This window comes from Falco cherrug, chromosome 9, assembly GCF_023634085.1.
Source record: "Falco cherrug isolate bFalChe1 chromosome 9, bFalChe1.pri, whole genome shotgun sequence".
Lineage (NCBI taxonomy): Eukaryota > Metazoa > Chordata > Aves > Falconiformes > Falconidae > Falco > Falco cherrug.
The window spans coordinates 10,335,556-10,356,059 of record NC_073705.1 but is presented as its reverse complement, the minus strand read 5'-3'; the positions used below and the strand labels follow the sequence as shown (position 1 = coordinate 10,356,059).

General features: G+C 50.1%; 1 protein-coding gene across 4 annotated transcripts in view; it reads right to left on the bottom strand.

Moving 5' to 3' along the window:
* NACC2 (NACC family member 2) overlaps nt 1-20,504 on the bottom strand; it is a 61,663-nt gene that overhangs the window by 6,521 nt on the left and 34,638 nt on the right. For 2 of the 4 annotated variants that reach the window (XM_055720061.1, XM_027809505.2), the window contains exons 2-5: nt 13,409-14,335; nt 4,410-4,577; nt 1,368-1,473; nt 982-1,079 (exon numbers count right to left, since the gene is read on the bottom strand). In XM_055720061.1, coding sequence (XP_055576036.1) covers nt 982-1,079; nt 1,368-1,473; nt 4,410-4,577; nt 13,409-14,273 — 1,237 coding nt within the window. In that variant the 5' untranslated portion in view covers nt 14,274-14,335. Of the gene's footprint in view, nt 1-981; nt 1,080-1,367; nt 1,474-4,409; nt 4,578-13,408; nt 14,636-15,188; nt 15,538-15,752; nt 15,949-20,504 lie in introns of those variants that run through there. The other 2 variants (XM_005442022.4, XM_027809503.2) reach the window with 2 other exon arrangements.

Below are 20,504 nucleotides of genomic sequence, written 5' to 3'. Positions count from 1 at the left end.
ACGCACAGTGAAGCAGGCAGCCCTGCGCATCCCAGCCCTGGCTAAAGTTAGGGCACCGTGTAACCATGCAGACACCGGGGATCTTACCTGCAGCACAGCAGAAGGGGTGTTAAACAGCTGAACCTTTCGTACCCCCAGCTCTGAGACAGAGCTCAGCAGCTCTACAGAAAGACAGACCGACTAGCCGAGCCACCTGGCACGACACAGAACTTCGCAGTTCAGATGTTGAAGCCAAAAGCTCCTGTTGCTTCATGCAACCTTTTTAAAAGGCAATTATTTGCAGCAGGACTCTCATGTGATGTATTTTTTTAAAAAGATAAGTTTACAAAATATATTCCAAGGAAGTAAGACTGTAAAACTAACCAGTGAGCCACCAGTGAGACGGAGAGCAGATAAGCCCATGCTGAGGCAGGCAGCGGTTCCCCTGATTCCTGGGGACCCCCTTATTGCTGAAGACCCAAAAATCCAGGGCACCACAAGGCACCTCCCAGCACAGTGCGGGGAGCACCCCTGCAAGATGCGTGGAGGATGCTCTGCCCCAGTAAACCCGGGGGCTGGGCAGAGCCCTGCACTCGGATGATCCGAATGCCAGCCAGGGCCTGGGGGCATAAGAGCCAACACACAGACATGACCCGTTTCAGTGGTTTCAAGCTCTGGGCATTGCCAAAAACATAATTTCAATTTCCTTCTTAGAGAACCTACCAGTAAAATAATTAACTGCAAAATCAGGGCTTTAAAATATAGCAAACCAGTCAAGTAGCAATAATGTTTTATATTAAAGATACTGTCAAAACCCACCGAAAATTAACTTGAGCCCCACAAAACGGTGCAAAATAAAAAAATAAATAGATTTTCCTATAACCTAATTTCACCATATATAGCTCCCATTATTATGCAACAGAGATGGCCTTCCCTGCTTAGGTTTCGGCTTTGCTCTCGGCATGCTGTTCCAACAGAGCAGCAGTAAATCTCTCTCCTTACATTTGACTGCATTAAGAACCCTGCTGTCCAGGGGCTTCCTGCTGGGATCGCTCGTGGAGGACCGGATTCCAGTTCCGCAGCTGTTGGCAAGTGTGTTCCTGCAAGAAAGGCAAAGGAAGATCCTTACACCAGGGACTCCAGGGCACAGCTGCTGCCTTGTCCTCTTCCCTTTAGGTTCTTACGGAGGGATCACCCCATCACGCGATTTTAAGGTATGGAATTGGAAAACCTCCTGCTCAGGTTCAAGCATCATTAAGAAAAAGCACAGAAATCATTACAGCACATACAGAGGATGAAGCACCCGTGACACTTTATCTATTCACATGGTTAAACCACCAGAAAACAACCCCAATCCCCTCGGGGGCACACAGAGCAAGGGGACATACCGATCAAAGAAGGTGGCCAGAAGACGTCTCAGAAGGACCTTGTGTTTGACACCGGCACAGAGGTGGCAATTCATCAGCTGCCCCCGGGTGATGTAAACACCTGAGCCTGGAAGGGTTGGAGAGGGAGAATTCCGAATTAAACCCTTGCCTCGCTGCCAGTATCACCTCCGAGCCACCACCAAACTGCTCCTCTGGGGCCGCTCCTGCTCGGTCCTGAGGCTGGGGCGCTGGGGTGCTACAGGAGCTCTGCGTTCCTCATATGCCGCTGCAAAAACCCGACGAGGACGGCAGGATTTTTGGAAAAGCCTAGCAAGGACTGTTACTGCACTCCCTTGGGGTCTTGGCAAGTCCCGGGTAATAATAATTCCTAATTTTATCTGTACAGAAAGGAAGCTGATGGAAATTCAGTGAAAGGACTCTCTTTCTCTTGCAAATACACACAGCGCAAGGCTTTATACTGTGGTTTTATATGTGCAGATCAGATTATTTATTCTTTCTGAAGGAAGAAAAACCCCAATCCAATTGGCCTTTTCTTTTCTCAAGTGAAAGATCGTAGAACATACAGCTAGAAAGGAAAGAAAAAACCCCGTCTAGCACAGAAAAGGTACTTGGTTACACTACAGATCTAACAGTTTCCAAAAACCTCAGCCCATCACCTCTGGATACTTCCGGCGAGCAGGGAATTTTCCTTCTAATGCTCAGGAGCTGCTGACTTTGAAACACGCTGCCTTCAAGGATGTTCTCTGGGAAAAAAAAAAAACGGAGCCCCTGCCAAAGCAGCTTTAGACGTCCAGGGGTTTGGCAGTGCTTTACAGCAGGTTACTTATCAAAAACCCTTCTACATTGCACGTAGCTCCCACAGACCAAACCGCTCCTGCCTCAGCACTGGCTTGCAGGGAGACCTCATCCTATTTTTCAAGTGTACTGTTATATGAGAGGGTTATGGGATTTCCTTTTAATTAAGATTAAATAATGGGTCGTATCTAGATCCAGAACATACTCTGTTCTCAAGATATAAAAACATCTACCGGAGAAATAAAATTACCTCCTGGATTCCCAGGGAAGCCTACAGGTGATTGTCCCTGATCTTCCAGATGAAGGCAGAGCTTCAGGGCAGCCCACGCCGGAGGGTCTGCGCCAGGGCAGGCACCCAGCAGCAACCCCAGCCCAACCCTCTGCCCAGGGATGGCTGCCTGCGCCCCCCTGGCATCGCGGGCAGCCCAGGCCACCCCTCCTGCCTGGAAAATAGCCAGCATTGCTCTGGATCCCTGAGCCACCCGGATCCCCGAGCCACCTGGATCCCCGAGCCATCCCGCTTATGCCAGGGCTTTTCCACATTCTCTTCCACGCACGGCATCCATCCATCAGACACACCACCAGGGCTGCAAGGCTGGCTGAGGACCTTCTTGTAGGCAGCTGCTGAAGTTTGCGGAATCGAATCATGGCATGAAAAACCATCAGAGGGGAAAGGAAAACACCCTGAATGGAGAGCTGGGAAAAACTGCTGCCGCGGGATCCTCCCGCGTGCTCCGGGGTCATCCCCGCTCCTGGGTCTCACCAGGTTTGAGCCAGGAATTAGCTTCCTTCAGCAGCGGTATTTTAAGAGGTAAGCCATCACGGGGAACGCCAGATGCTACCGAGGGTAACTTCACTTTAATAAATAAAAAATCACCCAGGCAGCCACGACCGGTTAGTGATATTAATCTACTTTTTTCCCCAGATTGAAAAATGTAAATCAAGCAGAGCTGCCTCAAGCCAATTTGCAGCTCTCACTGTGAAAATAACCTGCACCACTCGATGGTTTTAAGAAGTCTCACATAAAATGGAAATGGGTACAAAATGAATATTCCAGATACAAAATAAATACTTGTGGTTATACACTGTGTTGCGGCGTGTGCATTTTACTTCTGACTTCCATCAAAGCCCCATCCTCCGTCAGATGGAAACCGTTCTGGGCATCCCCTGAAATCCTGATTCCTTCTACAGACAAAAATAAAATTATGCTACCTACCAAGAGATAAAGGACCAGAAAGGACAACTGATTTGCGCTGATGGCACTGCCACACATCCTTTTTGTACCAAGGGCTTGATAGATATTAATTAAACCTCCCTGCCCAGGCTGCCGCTACGGGCTGTCGTGCAAAGATCGCTCCATCCCAACAGTGCTGCATCCCAGGGAAAACACAACAGCATGGCTGTGAGCTGAGAGACCACTGCAGCAAAGTGAAGCTGGGGGAAACTTAAAAAAGCAGAATATAATTATTGAAACTAGAATTTAACCTGGACTCTCCGGTCAAACATGCGCCTCCCGTGCAGCTCTCAGGCTACCAGGCTGCAGGCTGGCACGGCCACTGTTTCACGGCTACCAGACTGCACTCTTTATCCAGCTCTGGCACCACCAGTATCATTAAGAGCTAAACAGCACCATCTTCCCCCTCAAGTTGGCCATAAATCCTTGATAGAGAAGGAGTGAATTCTCCCATTATTATAAATTCCCCCCCCTCAAAATGGAAATGGAGATAGAAGAAAGGACCAAACCCAATTCCTTCTCTTCCTTCCCACTGCAGTGTTTGACCATTTAGTAACGCACCCAGGTTTTAAAAATCTTCTGCAGGCTTTTCAAAGCTTCTTCACTGACACAAATTTTATCTCCATTGCTTTATAAATCTTATAATGCGATAGGGTGGGGTTTTTTCCCCATTGGCTTTTTTTTTTTAGATCTGTGCATCTAAATCAAAACACAATTGCGATGCAGCCCACACCAGTCAGGAAGAACACAAGCTGGAGAATTCAATTAAAATGCTAAATTAATTCAATTGAATAAATCCTGTTAATGACACATTTTTCTATCAGCAAATTAAAGGAAACTTAGAACTTTTAAAAAGATGATTGGTGAATGAATAATCCAGAAAGGCATGGCAAGGGCACACCAGATGCATGACTCCAGCAATGGTGCAAGCAAGATGAAGAACATGTTTCAGGAAGGGAAATATCAGCGATCCCCAGGCGCTCTCAAGCAAAGCAAAGTTACCCCCTCGTTACCTGCAACAAGCTCAAGTTTCTCTCCAGGATCTCCCTCCGAGTAGAGTTTTGGGTGGCAACGGTATCCGATTTGACTGATAAGACTGGCTGGGAGAGCAACTAGATCCCGTCGTATGAGGACACAGGAACGGTTCTCCAGTGGGATCTGCTCTGGCTTCTCTTGAGCAACTTCAAAATTAAAAGGGAAAACCATTAAAACAGGTTATTATGCAGGCACAACATTAACAGAAGGTCAGATTTTGACTTTTTCACATAGATGCTGGAAATATTCCTCCCTCCAGAAGCACAACCCTTCGCTAGGGCTACGGGAATGCAGGGCAGATGCCACCTGAAAGCACGGAAAGATCCCCTGGTCTCCCCCATCATCTACCACAGCGGTCTCATATGCACATTCAGGTTCTGTGAGAGGGATTCTTAGAATCTAATTATGCTTTAACTTTTCCTAAGTTAATCATTTATGAAAATGGGCAACTCTGCACAGCTGGCATTGTTGTGCAAGTGCAGCATACGGAGCTGGCTTCCCCAAATGCTCCCAGAAGAACGGCAGGTTACTTCACCGGGGGTTTCCAAAACAGGCACTAGACTGACAAATACCTGCATCAGCACTGTAACTGCTCCCCCTGATTTTTTTCTTCCCTGCTGAAGTGAAAAACCAGACTCTGCAGAGACCCACTGCACCGAGAAAGGTCATCATAGCCTTCCCCAGGGATGGCACCCACCAGCCACCTGCTGCAAGCTCAACTCACTCTCCCAAGCGCCTTGTCCTTACTCTGCCTCTTGCAGGCTAACATGTCCTCTCTACAACGAGAGAAAGCCCAACCAACCAGTCAAAAAAATATTAGTAAGCTGCGGCTTCAAACCCAAATCACCATGTTTTGCCAGGGTGCAGCTGGGACTCGCCCCAGCGTGCCACCCCCGGAGTCCACCACTGCCCATCAGCAACCGGTAACACTGAAAAGCTGGAAGAACTCAGCTGTCCTGCCAGCACCCAGCACTTCCTAAAGCACATTTACAGTTGCAAGTCCAGAGGCTTGCTTAAAATGATGATTTTTGACAGCAAAAGAGGACTGACATGGGTGTACATCAACTCCAGCTGCACGGGGACGTAGTGGGAGCAGTTACAGTTCTGAATTGTAGCCCAGCGCTACAACGCTCCATCTTTTTTCCCCCCAAGCTTTCTGATAATGTGGCAAGTGCCACACATAAAATCAAAGCCAGCTCCGTGCTTCAATATCTGTGAATACGGAGAGAAGAAAAACCCCCAGCAATTAGTGTTTCTGAACTCAAAATGTCTCCTACTCAAGAGATGTCTTTTCCTGCAATTATTTCGGTGTTCTGGGGGGCACTTTTCCTCTCTCTAGATAAAATAACAAGTTTTGCAGACTTGTTGCTGCAGTAACCAAAGGGCGATGGCTCCCGTACAATGGGAGCAGTGTTCTAACTAGGACATGCCCCACGACGCCGTGCTGTGCCGTGGCATCCTATCGCAGGCACGGGGCTGGGAGCATCCCCACCCTCATTGCTCCCTCCTTCCCTAAAAAGTCGGCATGCCAGGAGGATGCCCCTTGCTCGTGGAGCCGCACCGCAGCAGAGGAGCCTTTCCTTCAGCGCTTAAGGACCAAACAGCAGCAGAACCGTTCACGCAATGGTTTTAAACCAACTTCTCTTGGCCGATTCTTCACGCAAAGTGGCAGGGCTCTGTAGGGCTGATGTGCAGTCCCCCTGACATACCAATTTTTCACCAGCTGCAGTATTTCCCTGTTGAATAGCGCTCCCAAGCATCCTGGCACCCTCTCCTTGGAGACAGGAGTAATCTTCTGCTCAGGCAGAGGAAGCATCTCGAAGACCTGCTGTATTTCTGATGCTTTCAAAGAGCAATAAACAGAGTATATCCAATTTAATACTAGTATTTTCCAGCTTACAGAAATCAAAAGCAGAGGGGCACCGGGTTTGGGGGCACCAAGACCCAGGGGGCCCCACTCTGCTGTCCTTCCCAGGATTTTCGGCTCTGGCAAGGCACGGTCACCAAGGCAGGCTGCAGCACGAGGGCCATGGCAAAATAAATGCAGATCTCAAGGGGAGAGGAAACAGGAGGTGGGACACCACAGCCGGCTCCCCCCCCAGAGTCCTCTGCAGGTTACACCCAAGCTGAACTAAAAGGTAAAATTATATATACACCACACACGAGCCTGGGGCATCCAAGGTCCTCAGTAGCAGCAACAGAAGGTAGGTGAATGATGCTATTAGGGGTAAAACAGAATTTGACAACAGTTTTTTGTGCTAAATGCACATCCCTGAGCCGTCAGACAACAGGGCAGGTGAGGATGAGGCCGTGCCCGTGCACGGGGCTCCTACTAATTGCAGGCAGCTCGTCAGGGTGAGCATTCAGCAGCACTGGGCTCTCCACGGAGTCACCGCTTCAGCTGCCCGGCGGGAGCAGGGAAACCATCCCAGCCCTTCCCGAGCACGACGCTCCACCCAGGCTGTGCAAAACTGCATTTTTAATATTTCATTTTTACCCTTAACTAATGACTCAGGTCAAAAGCGCCCACGATATTCATCACCACCTAAAAACCAGCAGATGTCAAGCTGCTGAAGGGAAGCTGGGCAGATTCTCAGTTTCTTATTTTTTAAGCGATATAAAGGCTGTGGGTCTCCAGTGAAAGCAGTTGCAATCAATACCCGAAATGAGACAGAGTTCAGAGCAGGAGAGGCAGGAGAAGGTCCTCACAGCTTGTGACCTGATATTGCTGTAAAGGGAACAGGAGAGAACTCAGACTTGAACGGCCATCAGCCGTGCCCTCCTGCCTGCTTCTCCATCAGGGCTGCTGTCACCGGAGAAATTAAACACCTCCAAGTAGCAAACAGCTACAGCGGACAAGGACAAACCTACCTGCTCCACCACTTTCCATAGGCAAACATTCAGTAAGGAACAATATTTGGGCAAAGAAACCCTAAGGTAGCAGTAATGAGGCAGGCAAGAGAAAGATCGGCACAAGCATCGTGTTCATGCTGCCCTCCTGGAAAAATTGTTGAAGGATTTGGTGTCAAACCTCTTCCCTGAAAGAAAAGCAGCTTTTCAGGAAGACAATGCTGCTGCGCTGGTTGGTGACAATCCTGCCTTGCAGAAACTCTTTGCTTTGGAAGACATTTCGCTTCCTACACACAGAGCCATCAAGAAGTTTACATTTCTTCCTGTGAAATCAAATACTTCATAAAACAAGCTAAAATTCAGGCTAAAAAGACCAAGGGTAACTCAATCCCACTATTCTATTTTGGTTACATCTGTCCCTCTGGCTCGCTGTCTGTAAAACTCTTATTAAACACAGGCATGAATCATTTTTTGGACTTTGTTGCCGTTAAAGCACTAGCACAAATTCAACGATACTAAACAAAAACGACCAAAGATTTCGGCCTTTCAGTGCCACCTCAATTCAACAGATAGCCATCGGTTATGTAAAGAAGCAGGATACAAGAGACACTTTGGTCCCATGTTTTCAAAGAAAGCCCGTCTGTTTGGCCTTTATGCTCTGAAGAACAGGATAGTATTCGCTTCTAATTAATTTGTATCTTCAGAGAGCAGCGGCTCCTTCCCTTTGAATGAAAGGGCAAACAATGTGAAGTATTGTTTAATACAGTTTTGTTCTCGACCAAGAAAGGAGCCTACCAGCTAGCGGAGAGGGGCAGGAAATCATTACAGAGGAAGCAACGGGAGCTGCCAGCCAAACACTGGTATGTTTTATTTATTCAGATATGTGTTTTCATCCCAAACTTACATGGATGCTGCAGCTGGCAACAAGTGGTCCATAACGGGAAATATCCCAGGTTTTCTGGCTGAAGCAGCAGCCTCAAACCAACTCACCGGTCCCCACTCTGAGGAAAACTGGAGTTGTGGGAATTAATCCATGGCTCCGGGTTTTGCGTGACACTAGGGGCACATGTCTTCGTTGTCCCTAAAACATACCATCCGGCTCAGAGGTACCATCCGGCCCAGGGGTCCGTTACATGTGCTGAGCCCACCATGGTTTTGGTGATGCCAAGACAGCTGCACATCTGCACATCCCACCCGAGGTGCCTGGGACCAGAGGTGCTGAGCCCTGCACAGCTCCCACTGACCCTCATCGGTGATGGGCAACAAGGTGCTCCGGCAGGTGCTGAGGGGCTGGCAGCGCTGGGATTTTCTGGCCGCACACCTGGCACCAGTCTTCACTTATTTCCTTAGTTCCCAACAATTCAAACACCAGGGCTTCAAAATTACTCGTGAACCCCCAGTTCTCACCAGTCTGGGTTCTCTGCTTCACCATTTACCACATATAAACTTCAACATACTCCCGTGGGTAAGAAACAACTTTTTTCCATTTTAGGAATGAGATACAGAAAGATCAGAGGGATGGTCCCTCACCCAAAAGTTAACATTTACAGAGCTCCAGCATGAAACTGCAAGTCACGAGCCCTGGTCCACCCTAAGGGTTGCAAAACCAGTTCCACCTGCTCCACCACCAGCCACCACGTATGCAAACGCATGGATAATTCTCCCCTTCGTTCTCTACATTGAAAAGAAGTCTCTTTTCAAACAGCAATATTTTACAAACATTTTTATCCCATTAGCCTATTTTCCACTGGCAGTGGGATTACCCCAAAAATAGCATCCCTGCCCCAGCCCTGGCATCACCAGCATCCGCCTGTGTGTGTAAACCTGTACCACAGGGGACACACACACACACCACGGGACAGATATATGACATAGTCCCAATCAGGATAGTTTATGTTTTACAAATAGTACATTTATAACAACGTACTGGGATGCAGAGATTTGATTTGTGACCTATTTATACAGGGAGGTAATCTGGAATTAGTATAGTAAAAATATTACTGGTTTATAAATACCCCTATCTTGCCTTTGCTTCAGATCTCAGCCAGGAGTGAAACATCTGCCAGCCTAAAATTAAACATCTGTGTTTTATGGTGAGAAAACCGGGACTGGAAATTTAATGCCAAAAAAGGCCAGAGGCTGAGCACCCCTGGCGTGGGTTCTGCCTTCCTCCCGCTGCTCAGCACCACTGGTCCCCACGCAGGATGGGTGATGCTGGCGCCGGCCGTCTCCCGTCGGCACACTGGTTCTTCCAGCAGTAGGGCTGTTTGAAACCCTCAGCAAAAAGCCCAAGGAAAAGTGCTCTGGGGAATAAACAGGGCATCCTTGCTCGACCATATTATTTCCTACAAAAACGCCAGCTCTTTGCTGGCCAGCATCCCTCCGTGTGCAGCACTGTCGGACTGGCACCGCACGGCACTCGTCCTCGCAGGATCACATCGCTATTCCCGCGGTTAGAACAGCTACTTTATTACAGCTGCAATTATCAGGTGTCGCAAGCTGTGATTTACATCGTTGCAGCGTGTCATTCCCAGGCTCAGTTCGGGATGCTGCACGGAGTTGCTCATTATGGATTCTGGGTTGTTTCTTGCCCTCTTTCCTTACTGTCAGGAATCAGAGGCCAGGAGAGAAAACTATTCTCTCAGCTAATTACCACAACTATTCTATAATGGCTATTTTAGATGAATTTTTAATGAAGTGTGCTCTTGTCAGTTCAGGATTTCGTAACTTTAAAGTCCAGCCTTTACATTCCAGCCATTTGCTGCATAAAGATTTTTCCTCTCCCCTGCAAACTAGTGCAGCAGGAGCAGGGGAGGAGGACGGACCCTCGTGCAACTTCGCTTGCGCCTGTCAAAATTAAATTAACTGCATCTGCTAAGCAGCAAGCTGACTGACAAGAACGCGGTTCAGTGCAGAAAAACGCCGAGCATCTGCAAGTCCTGCTGAAACCCACTTCAGATCAGGCCCACGACGCTGTAATTAACAAGGATAAAAATACTTTGCTTTTGTTTAATATTTTCTGGAGTTGTGCGTTCTTCAGATCAGATGCTAGAAACCTCATTAAGTCTCACTCATGTCCTCAAGGCCCACATGTTCTCCACAACCAGACCCAGTTATAAAATAAGGAGCCATTTTCCATGCTCGCAGCCTGCCGCAGCAGCAGGCGGAGACAGGGATGGCGGCGGTGACACCGCAGCCACCAAGCATGGCCAGCGGCTGGTGGGAGCTGAGGCACCTTTTCCTACATCCCTCTGCAAGCCGGTGCCCTGTCTACCGACACCTAAACCTCACCCTCCCATCAGCCCACATTTGAGACTGGGTTTATAATTTCATTTATCTGCTGCTCCTTTTGCAGGTCTGACATTTGTGGTGGTCCATCACCCCAGTGCCACCACTGCAGGAGGCACATCGTGCAACCAGACCCCCTCTGCACCCCTCTTCCACCAGCAAACCCTTGGCCAAGGTGGTGATGTGCTCCTTGCCTCTCTGATCCCGGCTTTGCAGATGCATCCCTGATCCCGACTTTGGAGATTCACCACAGTACTGACTATTAAAAAGGGGTGAACAAAAATAAATTTTAAAAAGTCTTGGGGCAAGAAGAGGCTTTGTGACCCCCACCCCCAGGCCTGGCAGGGTCCTGCTGAGCACCTTTCCCCTGCCCCGGCCTTGGGAGTGGTGGGTGATGCTCAAGGGAAGCAAAGAGCATCAGCCACCAGTGCCCTACCACATGCTCGCCAGCATTAGCTCAGTCAACACTTCATCTGGGAAATGAAAGAACAGAGAAAAAAGGAAGGAGGAAGGAAAAAAAAAACCAACCCTCTGAAATTCAGGGCTTCACTGCTGCGCTCTTCTTTGGCTTTGTTTTTGTTTTTATAAACGGGGCTCTTGGAAACGTTGGCAATCACTATTTTAAAGGGCTCCCCCCTCCCCCAGGCCTTTGTAAGGCTGTCGGGATCTACATGCCAGGAGCAGGATTAGCTGGCTTCTCTCTTCCATCTTATGGTTTTATTATTCTGCACCTTTTGAGGGTACAGTTTATCCCGAGTAATTAAAACACAGTTAGCTGTACAAGTCCAAACCATAATGGAATAGCTTAGGTTTTATTTTTTTTAATCTCTTTTTTGTGTGCCTTCTTTTGCAGGAAGCCTGATACTATAGCTGGCTTATTTAAAACAGGAAACTCCCTTGAAATGTGCTGGTGCGGACAAGGTATTTTAGCAGAAATGTGGTATATTACAGCCTTACAGCGGGGCTGGTGCTCCTGACCTGCCTCCTCCCTGCCTGGCCCCTGCCTCAGCATCACGACGCGGTTCAAGTCTTCCCCCTACAGAAACCAAGCAGGAAAACTTCACTGCGGGATGCCCGGCTCCGGTGCGAGGGCTGGACGGCTGCAGCATCTCCAGTGACATCCCAGAAAGCTGCTTGTATTTTCACTTTTCCCACCGGGATGACTCCTGCACCACAAGAATTAGGTACAGCCTAATAGCTGCTGCCTGCACCGTCCCGGGGCTGGCCCTGCCCTTGCCTCTTGAATTAATTTTGTTTTGTTACTGCCTGAACTGGTCCCGTGGCAGGGAAGGAAAACACCATGTCCAAGGGTATAATCCCATTGCTCTGAGGAATAACGCCGCGAGCCCTGGCGCCGACGGCAAACCCACATTACTCACAGCATGCTCTACAGCGGGGAAGCGCAAAGCAATATAAACCCAAAAGCGGTGTGCGGGAAAGCAGCCTGATTTCTGATCCGTCCAACCCCTCCCAGCTCCTGCTGGGTGGGCAGCCGTGGAGCACACCCTGACCTTGTCCCCATCCCCTGATCCCACTCCTCCTTGCCCACCCAGTATGGACCACTGGGACCTGAAGCGCGGCAGACAGAGGAGAGAGGCTCTTCAGGCTCATTTTCAACAACTGGCTCATGCGCTTTTCTCAGCAAATATTTCTAATATTAAAATAGTAACACTGGTTAGTATGCTTTCCCCCTTTTGCAAACAGCTTGGTAAAAATGCTTGGAAAATATTGCTTGTCTGCTTTTGACCTGGCAGAGGGACACACCAAGGGGACACCAGGCTCAATGGGATGGGATGGGATAGGATGGGATGGGATGGGATGGGATGGTGTGTGGGGATGAGCTCGTTCTCAGTATTAGGGAAAGCCTGGCTTTAAGTAACAGAAATGGTTGTATTTGTCAAATCGTCTCCCTCATTTAAGAATAAAATCAAACGGCTTTGAGGAAAGCATGCCAGCTCTTCAACAATTGAGAGTTAAATATTTGCAAAATTAGTCCAGCAATTTCAGCGCGGAACCATAGCAGGGAAAGTGGCTCCAGGCAGGAGGATGCTCCGTGCAGCCAGAGCAGGCGGGAAGATGTCCCTCCCTGGGGAGCGCCCGTGGATCAAAGCTGCCACCACAGACACCTGCAGCTCTGACGGGGCAGCCGCTGTGCCAAAGCCGAGCCTCTGCACGCGATGCTGCGAGCTTCATCTGCGCGGGATGCAGGCACACCCGCAACCCAGCCGGGCACCTCCCCCTAGGGGGACCATATTTGTGATTTACATCATAAATAATGATTTATGTGATGTCTTTCTCCCTTCCTCCAAATGTCAGATGTTCATGACACTTACAAAATTTTTATTCTAAAAAGCCAGGACAGAAGGAATGTGCCTTGCACCTCGCTGAAGACTAACTCACAGACCGACCACCTAAGCGCCGCTGGGCCGGCAAGGGCTGACGCTTCCCTCCCCACAGGGGACTGTCCCTCCTGGACAACCCATGGCAGGGGAGCTCAGCCACCACCACGGGATGGGTGTCACCACCCCACGGCTCCCATAACCACCAGGCTCCTCACGGCAGCCTCAGCCAAAAAGCGAAGGGCTAAGCCAGCCCTGGCGGCTGACACAGCCTCTCGCCTGAAGACTGGGGACACAGCCCAACACGGAGGACCTGCCCCTGCCACACCTGGACACCAGCACAAGCTCACCACGTGCATCACTTTCCGCACCATGCTACATAAATAAACTAAACGAAGCCCCCGAAGACAAAAACTAGACGCACAAGCCCCAAACTACCCGTGTCGGCTGGAGAAGGACCAAGGAGAGCAGAAAACCCAAGATGAGAGACCATCCATTACCAGAGTAGCCTCCGGAGGATTTGATGTACATCTGCCCATACTGCTCCTCCACCATGGTGTCATATGCCTCGTCGTCCTCCTCGTCCTCCTCATTGTGGTAGGAGGTGGGGCTGTCAGTGGTGGGAATGCTGCTGGCGCTGGGGCTCGTCCGCTCCCCCTGTGAGTACTGGACCTGCTGGACGTTGGGGATGAGAGTGGCCAGGTTGGGCATCCCATAGTAGGAGACGCGGGAGAGCTTCAGGGGTCCCGTGTTGGGGCCGCCGCCGCCAGCCCCCTCGCGGGTGCCGGGCTCGAGGGGCCGCTTGCCGGGCAGGCCGGAGAGGGCAGCCGCCTGCAGCTCCAGGTTCTCGTGTTTGACACGTGTGAGGAGCGGGATGGGCATGGAGGGGGACATGACATAGGGCGCCGAGGCCGACTGCAGCTGGTTGCAGGGGCTCTGCGGCTCCGAGCTGGGGTCTTCGATCATGGTGGTCTGAGAGTCACAGTGGGGAGAGCTGACCTTGAACATCAAGTCCGTCCCTTTCTCCACGATGTGCTGGATCTGCAGGAAGCCCGCCGTGTACATCACCACCAGCTGCTCGCTCGCCGCCATGGTCAGCTTCCCGGTGTAGCAGAAGGAGAGGATCTGCTGGAAGCAAGCGGGGGGGACGGTACCCGGCAGCTCAAAGGCGTTTTTGCTGTTCCCACTGAACAAGTCTCGGAAGTAGAGGCTGCTGGCGGCCAGGACCGCCCGGTGTGCCTTGAAGGCTTGGCCCTTCACCACGATGGAGACATCGCAGTACAGCCCCAGCAGCCGCTGCTCGTTCAGGCAGCCCAGAACGGTGTTCCCGAAGTTGGGAATCTCTATGTGCAACATCTGCGACATGGCTCAGGATCGGCTGGAGCTCCTCAGACATTCAATGCAGGAATATCCAAAGTAGGGCACATCTGAAAAACGGAGAAGGCAGGGAGAAAGGCACAGCGTTTTTAGACAGTTCACCAAAGCAGGCAGAAGCAGAGGAACCCACCTCACCCGACATCAAAGGCTCAACGCTAAGCTCGCAGAGCCGTGCGGAAAAGTGATCACTTATAAAAATTACTTATCGATGTTTTCAAACGACGTAGGAAACGCGACTGGCGGATGGCAAAGGATATTCCAAAAACGCGAGTATTTTCTTCAAGTTGCGGTCTGTTTAAATAAGCACCGCTGATTTATTCCCCCGAGGGTTTTACTTTATGCAGGAAAACCTGAACGGTAATGGGAGAGGAGTGAACAGTAAAGCAAACGTAAGATAGTCAGACAGATCTCGGGTGGCATTATATAAGAAACACAACAACCAGCAGCTATGTTGAAACTACAGAAAAGATATTTATAAAACAATGTGCCGTTCTGCCTGAAATAAATACAGGATTCTGCTCAAGTGACAGCTCCCAGGAAAAAAGCACTTTGAAAAGCAATCTTCCCATTTGCACCAGAAAGAGGGAGCATTTCAACAGTTAAACCCCTTCTCAACAGATTTATCCTCCAACAAAACGAGGCTTATCTCCAAATTAAGCCAGATATTTGAGCCCCAATAAAACAAACCAACGTGCCGCAGCAGCCGCCTACCAAGTTGGCTTCTTCATTTCTCCCCTAGACCCAAAGCGGGGCAGGGGGAGCCTCAGCCCAGCCCACTGCCCCCCCCCCCAGCCCACCACCCCCGGTTGGGGGGTACCATCCCAGCGGTACCCAGGACCCTCCGGGCAACCTCCCAGGGAAAGGGCTCAAGGCGACGGCTCCGGCTGCGCATCCCCGTGGTACCTTTGGGCCATGGGGATAATTCTGCCCTTCACCCAGCCGGTGATGCCTTGTGTTCAGAGGGACCTGGCGTGCAGACCCCCTGTGCCGGCGGAGCAGGGAGCGTCAGTGCAGCCCGTGCACCGAAACTCCAGCGAAGCAAATCACTGCGGATTCACCGGGAGCCCAAACCCCCCCAGCCCCCCTCCCCAAGCTCCACGCAAGACTCCAGGAGATTTCCAAATCCCGTTTGCCTTCAATACCACTGAAGAAAAACTATGGTTAACTAGTCGTGAAAGCTGGTAAGAACAATATTAAATAAATTAAAAAAAAAGTTTATCTGCGAAAGATTTAAAAAAAAAAAATCACTGAAAAGAAAATAATAACCCACAAAGAGCGGCTCTGTTCCCATTGCTGGGGAAAAAAAAAAAAAAAAAAAAAAAAAAAAGTCCTATCTGCAAGGCCACGGGGTAACAGGAAGAAAAGGGAACACACTCGGAGCCAATTTAATTGTATCTGCATGGTCAAAAAAAATTCTTCCGAGCAAGGAAGTTCCCGGTCCCCTCGCTTGGCAGGGAGCGAACGTACCTTCAGCAGCCCCTGTCCCCAGCCGCTCGCCGGAGGGGCTCTGCGTCCCCCGTAGCGCCCCGCTATACGCAGCGAGGAGGGAAAAAAAAAAAATATAGTATCAAACCCTGGGTTTGTATCTGCTGTAGCTCAAGCTTTTACCAAGTCAAATCTCCCCGGCAGCGCACAGCATCTAAATGAATAGGCCGGATGCAGATTAACATTCAGGCTGCTCTCTGCAATGAATAGAGCCCTTTGATTAGGGACCTGAAGTAAATGCCAGTTTCAAACCGAAGCTTTAAAAACAGAGAAATATCAGTGCCAGAGGAATGCTCTCAGTGTTGGTACAAGACAGACTTTTGATGAGTCACTGCAATGCAAACAAAGATGGCAGAAATACTGTACTGTATGCTGATGAAATGCTTAGTGGTGCCACGGCAACTGAGACAGGTTTTAAATTTATAGTGCAGTTTTGCATATGAATTACGCTGTAAACTGCCTCCCCTGCCATCTAGTACATCCAGAGTGTCAAAGCATTTAAACTATTCCAAACAGTCTGCAGAGCTGGCACTGCTGCTGGTTAACTCCTGCGGCTGGGAGGAAGGCGCAGGGCGGGGGCGGCCAGCATACCCCAGCATCCTCCAGTAGCCCCCCAGCATCCCCCCAGAATCCGCATCACCCCGCATCCCACCCCAGGGGCTCCCCAAAAACCACCCGCCCAAAAGGACAGCTTCGGGAATGCCCAAATCTGCCCCAAATAAAGGTGCTCCTTGGGCAGCCACAGTCCTGACTGCTGCCCCCCCCAGCCCCCTCACCCCACCCCTACAAGAAAGCCTTTCAAAAGCAGGAAAAATGTTTACCCCTTGGGGAAAGCTTCTTTCAGTCTGTGGCTGAATCCACTAAAAGCAAATCCATTTGCTTAAGTAATGAAATCCTAGTCACATTGTCTCCTGGATTCAGATTTTAAATTACCTTCGCATTTATTGAGCATGTTTGGTGCTTTTTTCTGGGAAAGAGGGTGGGGCCTCACTTTGCTTACTTCTCTCTTGCCCAGAGCATTTTTTATTTCTCCTCTTGGTCTCGGATTTGTTTCAATAGCTCTGCTTGGATGGTCACACACAGTTAAAATTTAGGAGATTAGAGGTGAAGCCATCCTTAGAGGAGGATAACAGTAGGGAGTGCAGACAGATGGGGCTGGTGATGCTCCATCATGCTCCTCCGCTTCCACCGCCCAAAGAGATGTTTGGTGCAGTAAGTTCAACTCCACAGCAGCAAACTGCTGTCACCCCGAGCGCCCGGAGCTGGCTGTCTTCCCCTGCTTGTCCAGCACCCAGCACTAACACCTCTGCTCTGCACCCCACAGGACCCGCAGCACCCTGGTGCCTGGATGCTCCCAGCCAAGGACCGCTGGGAGCTCCACGCGTTGGAAGCGCTCAACGGGTTCATCCAAACCCCGCGTCAGGTCAATGGGATCTCTGCCTGGTGTCGAGGAGGAGGTTAAGGCACCGAGAGGAGACCAAGGTGACATCCTGCGAGGAGGTCAGCGGTGACACCAAGACAGCCAAGCCCAAGAACTCTTCCACCCATGACACCGCTAATCTCTGCTGGGGAAGGAAAGGAGTCAGCCCTGGCAAATGCAGATCCACTCTGGGTCTGTGAAAATTACTGAAAAAAATCTTATTTTACAGAAATAAAACTTCACCGCTCAGGCACCTGAAGGAAGCCTCATCCACGGTGATGGCAGACCATGGGTGGAGGGGGATCTCCTCCTCTTTTCTTCCAGCTCTCTTAGACCTAGAGGAGAGACCAGGGGGGCACTGGAGGGGGTCTCCTTGGACCCGCTCCCAACGCTCTGCCTTGGAGAAAGCCGGCAGGGCAGGATGCGTGGGACCAGCCAAGGACAGCTTGGGAGTGCAGAACAAACCAACTTAAAACAGATATCAATTATTAATGTTGCTTAGAATTTGCTCTATAAACAAGCCAGGCGTGCCAGGAGGAACCCATGTCTCTCTCTAAAACCACCAAAATTGTGCCGGTTCAGGGTATGCTTAAGCCAGAGAGAAGCAGCAGAGTGCCCCAGCCTAGCAAATTATCCGCAGATTTCATGTAAAACCTCCATGAGACACCAGAAATGCTCCCCACAACTCATCCTGCCCGAGGTACGCCTGCCACGGGACTGCAGCCTGGCCTGACCGCCCCAAAGGGACCCCACCCCCAACATCACATCACCCCAGCTCCTGTGGCCTCTCCGCCAATTCCAGCAGATTTTGTAGCTGCTGGTCACAACATGGCCGAGCTTGCCGGTGGCACTTGCTGATGGTCTAAACCTCCAGTTCTCCTGGAGAAAAAAGGTCCTGAAATGTGCTCACAGGGAAATGGTGGGGGAAAAAAAAAAACCCAAACCCAAAACCAAACCACGTTTGGTCTAGAAAGAGCATCAAGGAACAGGAACAGAGCTGTACCACCAAGCGGCAAAGTCCAAAGCACTTCAGTAAACCATAGCCCAGGACTGCTGGATTTTTGCTACTTCCTCCTGCCTCTGCCTTTTTATGACCAGAATATAGGTCATAACCCGAACTCATCAACAAGCCAAATCCCCTCAAAAATCCCAGAAATAAAAGCAGGCAGTCTTGATAGCAAGGAGAACCCACTCACCATCAGACCCGCACAGCCCCTAAAAACAACAGCACCAAAACATTACCGTGACTAAACAGCAAATGCAACAACACTTGATAATGTCTAACTTAAAAATCTCCTCTATGAAATACGATTTTATTATTTTTTTAAAAAAATACAACACCAAGCGACTTTTGAATGGTTTAGAATGGCTTCAGCCCATCTGACGCGGGAAGAGCCTCGCTGCAGGAAAAATGACCTTAGCAATTACAGATGTAAACTGTATTTTGCAATCTCGTCCCCCAAGCTGAGCTGCATCCCAGGGTGCAGGAGGAGCCCTCAGCACCATTGCCACCCAAAAAAACCCCAGTCCCCTTCGGGCTGCCATGTCCTACAGGTGACAGATCATCAGATGGACACCTCCTGCCAAAGGAGAAAACTTGAACAAGACCAGATTAATACCAGCCACCACCCCCACCCTGATTATTTAAGATACGTGACCATTCCAGCAAAACATCATTTTCTTTTCTAATGGCATCCTCTTTCCCCAGCTCCTGGATGTAGCAGGACCATTTGTACATGCCTACGTGATTTTTGTAAAGTCATAGCCTTTGTCCCAAGATGTTCACAAAAAAAGCAGCCGTTATTTGACACGACTTCCACGGGAGTTTGAGAATTCTCAGTTTCTGCCTTCACGTGCTTTGGGGAAGAAAAAGCAGGTTTGCTCTTTCCCAAACTATTTTCCTGCTCTGAGGCCTCAAAGGTCGGGGCGAGGCAACAACAACAAAGGGAAAAAGCATCGACCTCGAAAAAGATGCTGGCATCAGAGCTCCCCTGGGAGTAATCAAAAATAATTAGATAATGTATTTAAACTGTTGGGTTTTTTTCTTAGCCAACGTATAATGAGACTTGGAGGCTTCACCCCCTCACTCCCCCCAAAAATAACACACAAAGCCAAGCCCCCAAAGCCGCAGGTTTCCGGCTGGAAGGTGCGCGGGGCAGCAGCTGGGGCTGGGACAAAGGCTGCGGGACCCTCCGGGGGTGGGAGACAAAAGTAGCCGAGGGCTGTCACCCCCACCCAGCCAAAGCCCCTCAAAAGAAAAGAGCTGAAAAGTCCTGCCCTTGAAGGCCCCAAAGGGTCAAAGGAAACTTCCCTTTCTTCTGTAAATGAGGAGAGAGGGGGAAAATCCCACCCCTGGATTTGAGGCTGGCAGGGGGGTGTCACCTAGCCAGCTAGGGGCTCCCCAAAACCCCCTGGCCACCCCGGGGAACAGGGCTGCCACCCGCCTAGCTCTTGCTACAGCTTTTTGTCAGGGTGCCCCCACCTTTGAATGACAAGCAAATGCAATTTTTACATAAGCCCAAAGGAAAAAAAGCAACAGCTAACTGCAAAACTCGCCGGCGAAGTACCATTCCCCGAGCACGGAGCTGCTGTGACGCCTTAAATAAAATAAAAGAGTAAAATAAAGTCAAAATAAAGTCAAATAAAAGGCGCTTCAGGTCTAGGCTGTGCATACCCCCTCCATGCACCACAGGTCAAGGTGTTCAGGGAACCGAGGAGCAAAACCAGACAAGTCTTTGCACCCCCCCACCCCAAAAAGGAGCATCCCCTCGCCCGTGCCGGGGAAGGGAGAGGGGCTGGGGCAGTGTGTGGAATGCTGCGATCGCCCCACGGTTTAATGCCGGTCTTCGGCAGGGCAAAGAAAACAAGGTTAAGTTCGGTAATCAAATGACAAGTCACAGCGAGACTCCTCTTCTCTCCTGCAGCATTTATTTCTGCGGCTCCGAAGTATTTATTTTTGAAATGCTGCAAGTGGCAAGCAGCGAGCGGTGCTAGCGTACCCTATTTTTAGCGTGGCAGTCAGTGGCAATGGGTGAAAGAAGATTATTTCTGCCTTATTAAGACAGCAGAAACTGAATTTGCAAATATTACTAAGTAACACAAGCAAGGCACACGCAGCAGACATGCAGCACGCAGCTCCGTTTGCTTTATAATCCAAAAAATTTGCACGGAAAGTAAAGACCTGGAGGCTCGTGCAGGGAGCGGGGTTGGAGGGGAAAGATGGAAAAGTGAATTAAATTAATGCTGATGATGCAGCCCAGCCGGCACGTGCAGGCAGGGGAGCCCGGGGATGGGGTGCCGGCAGCAATGCTGGG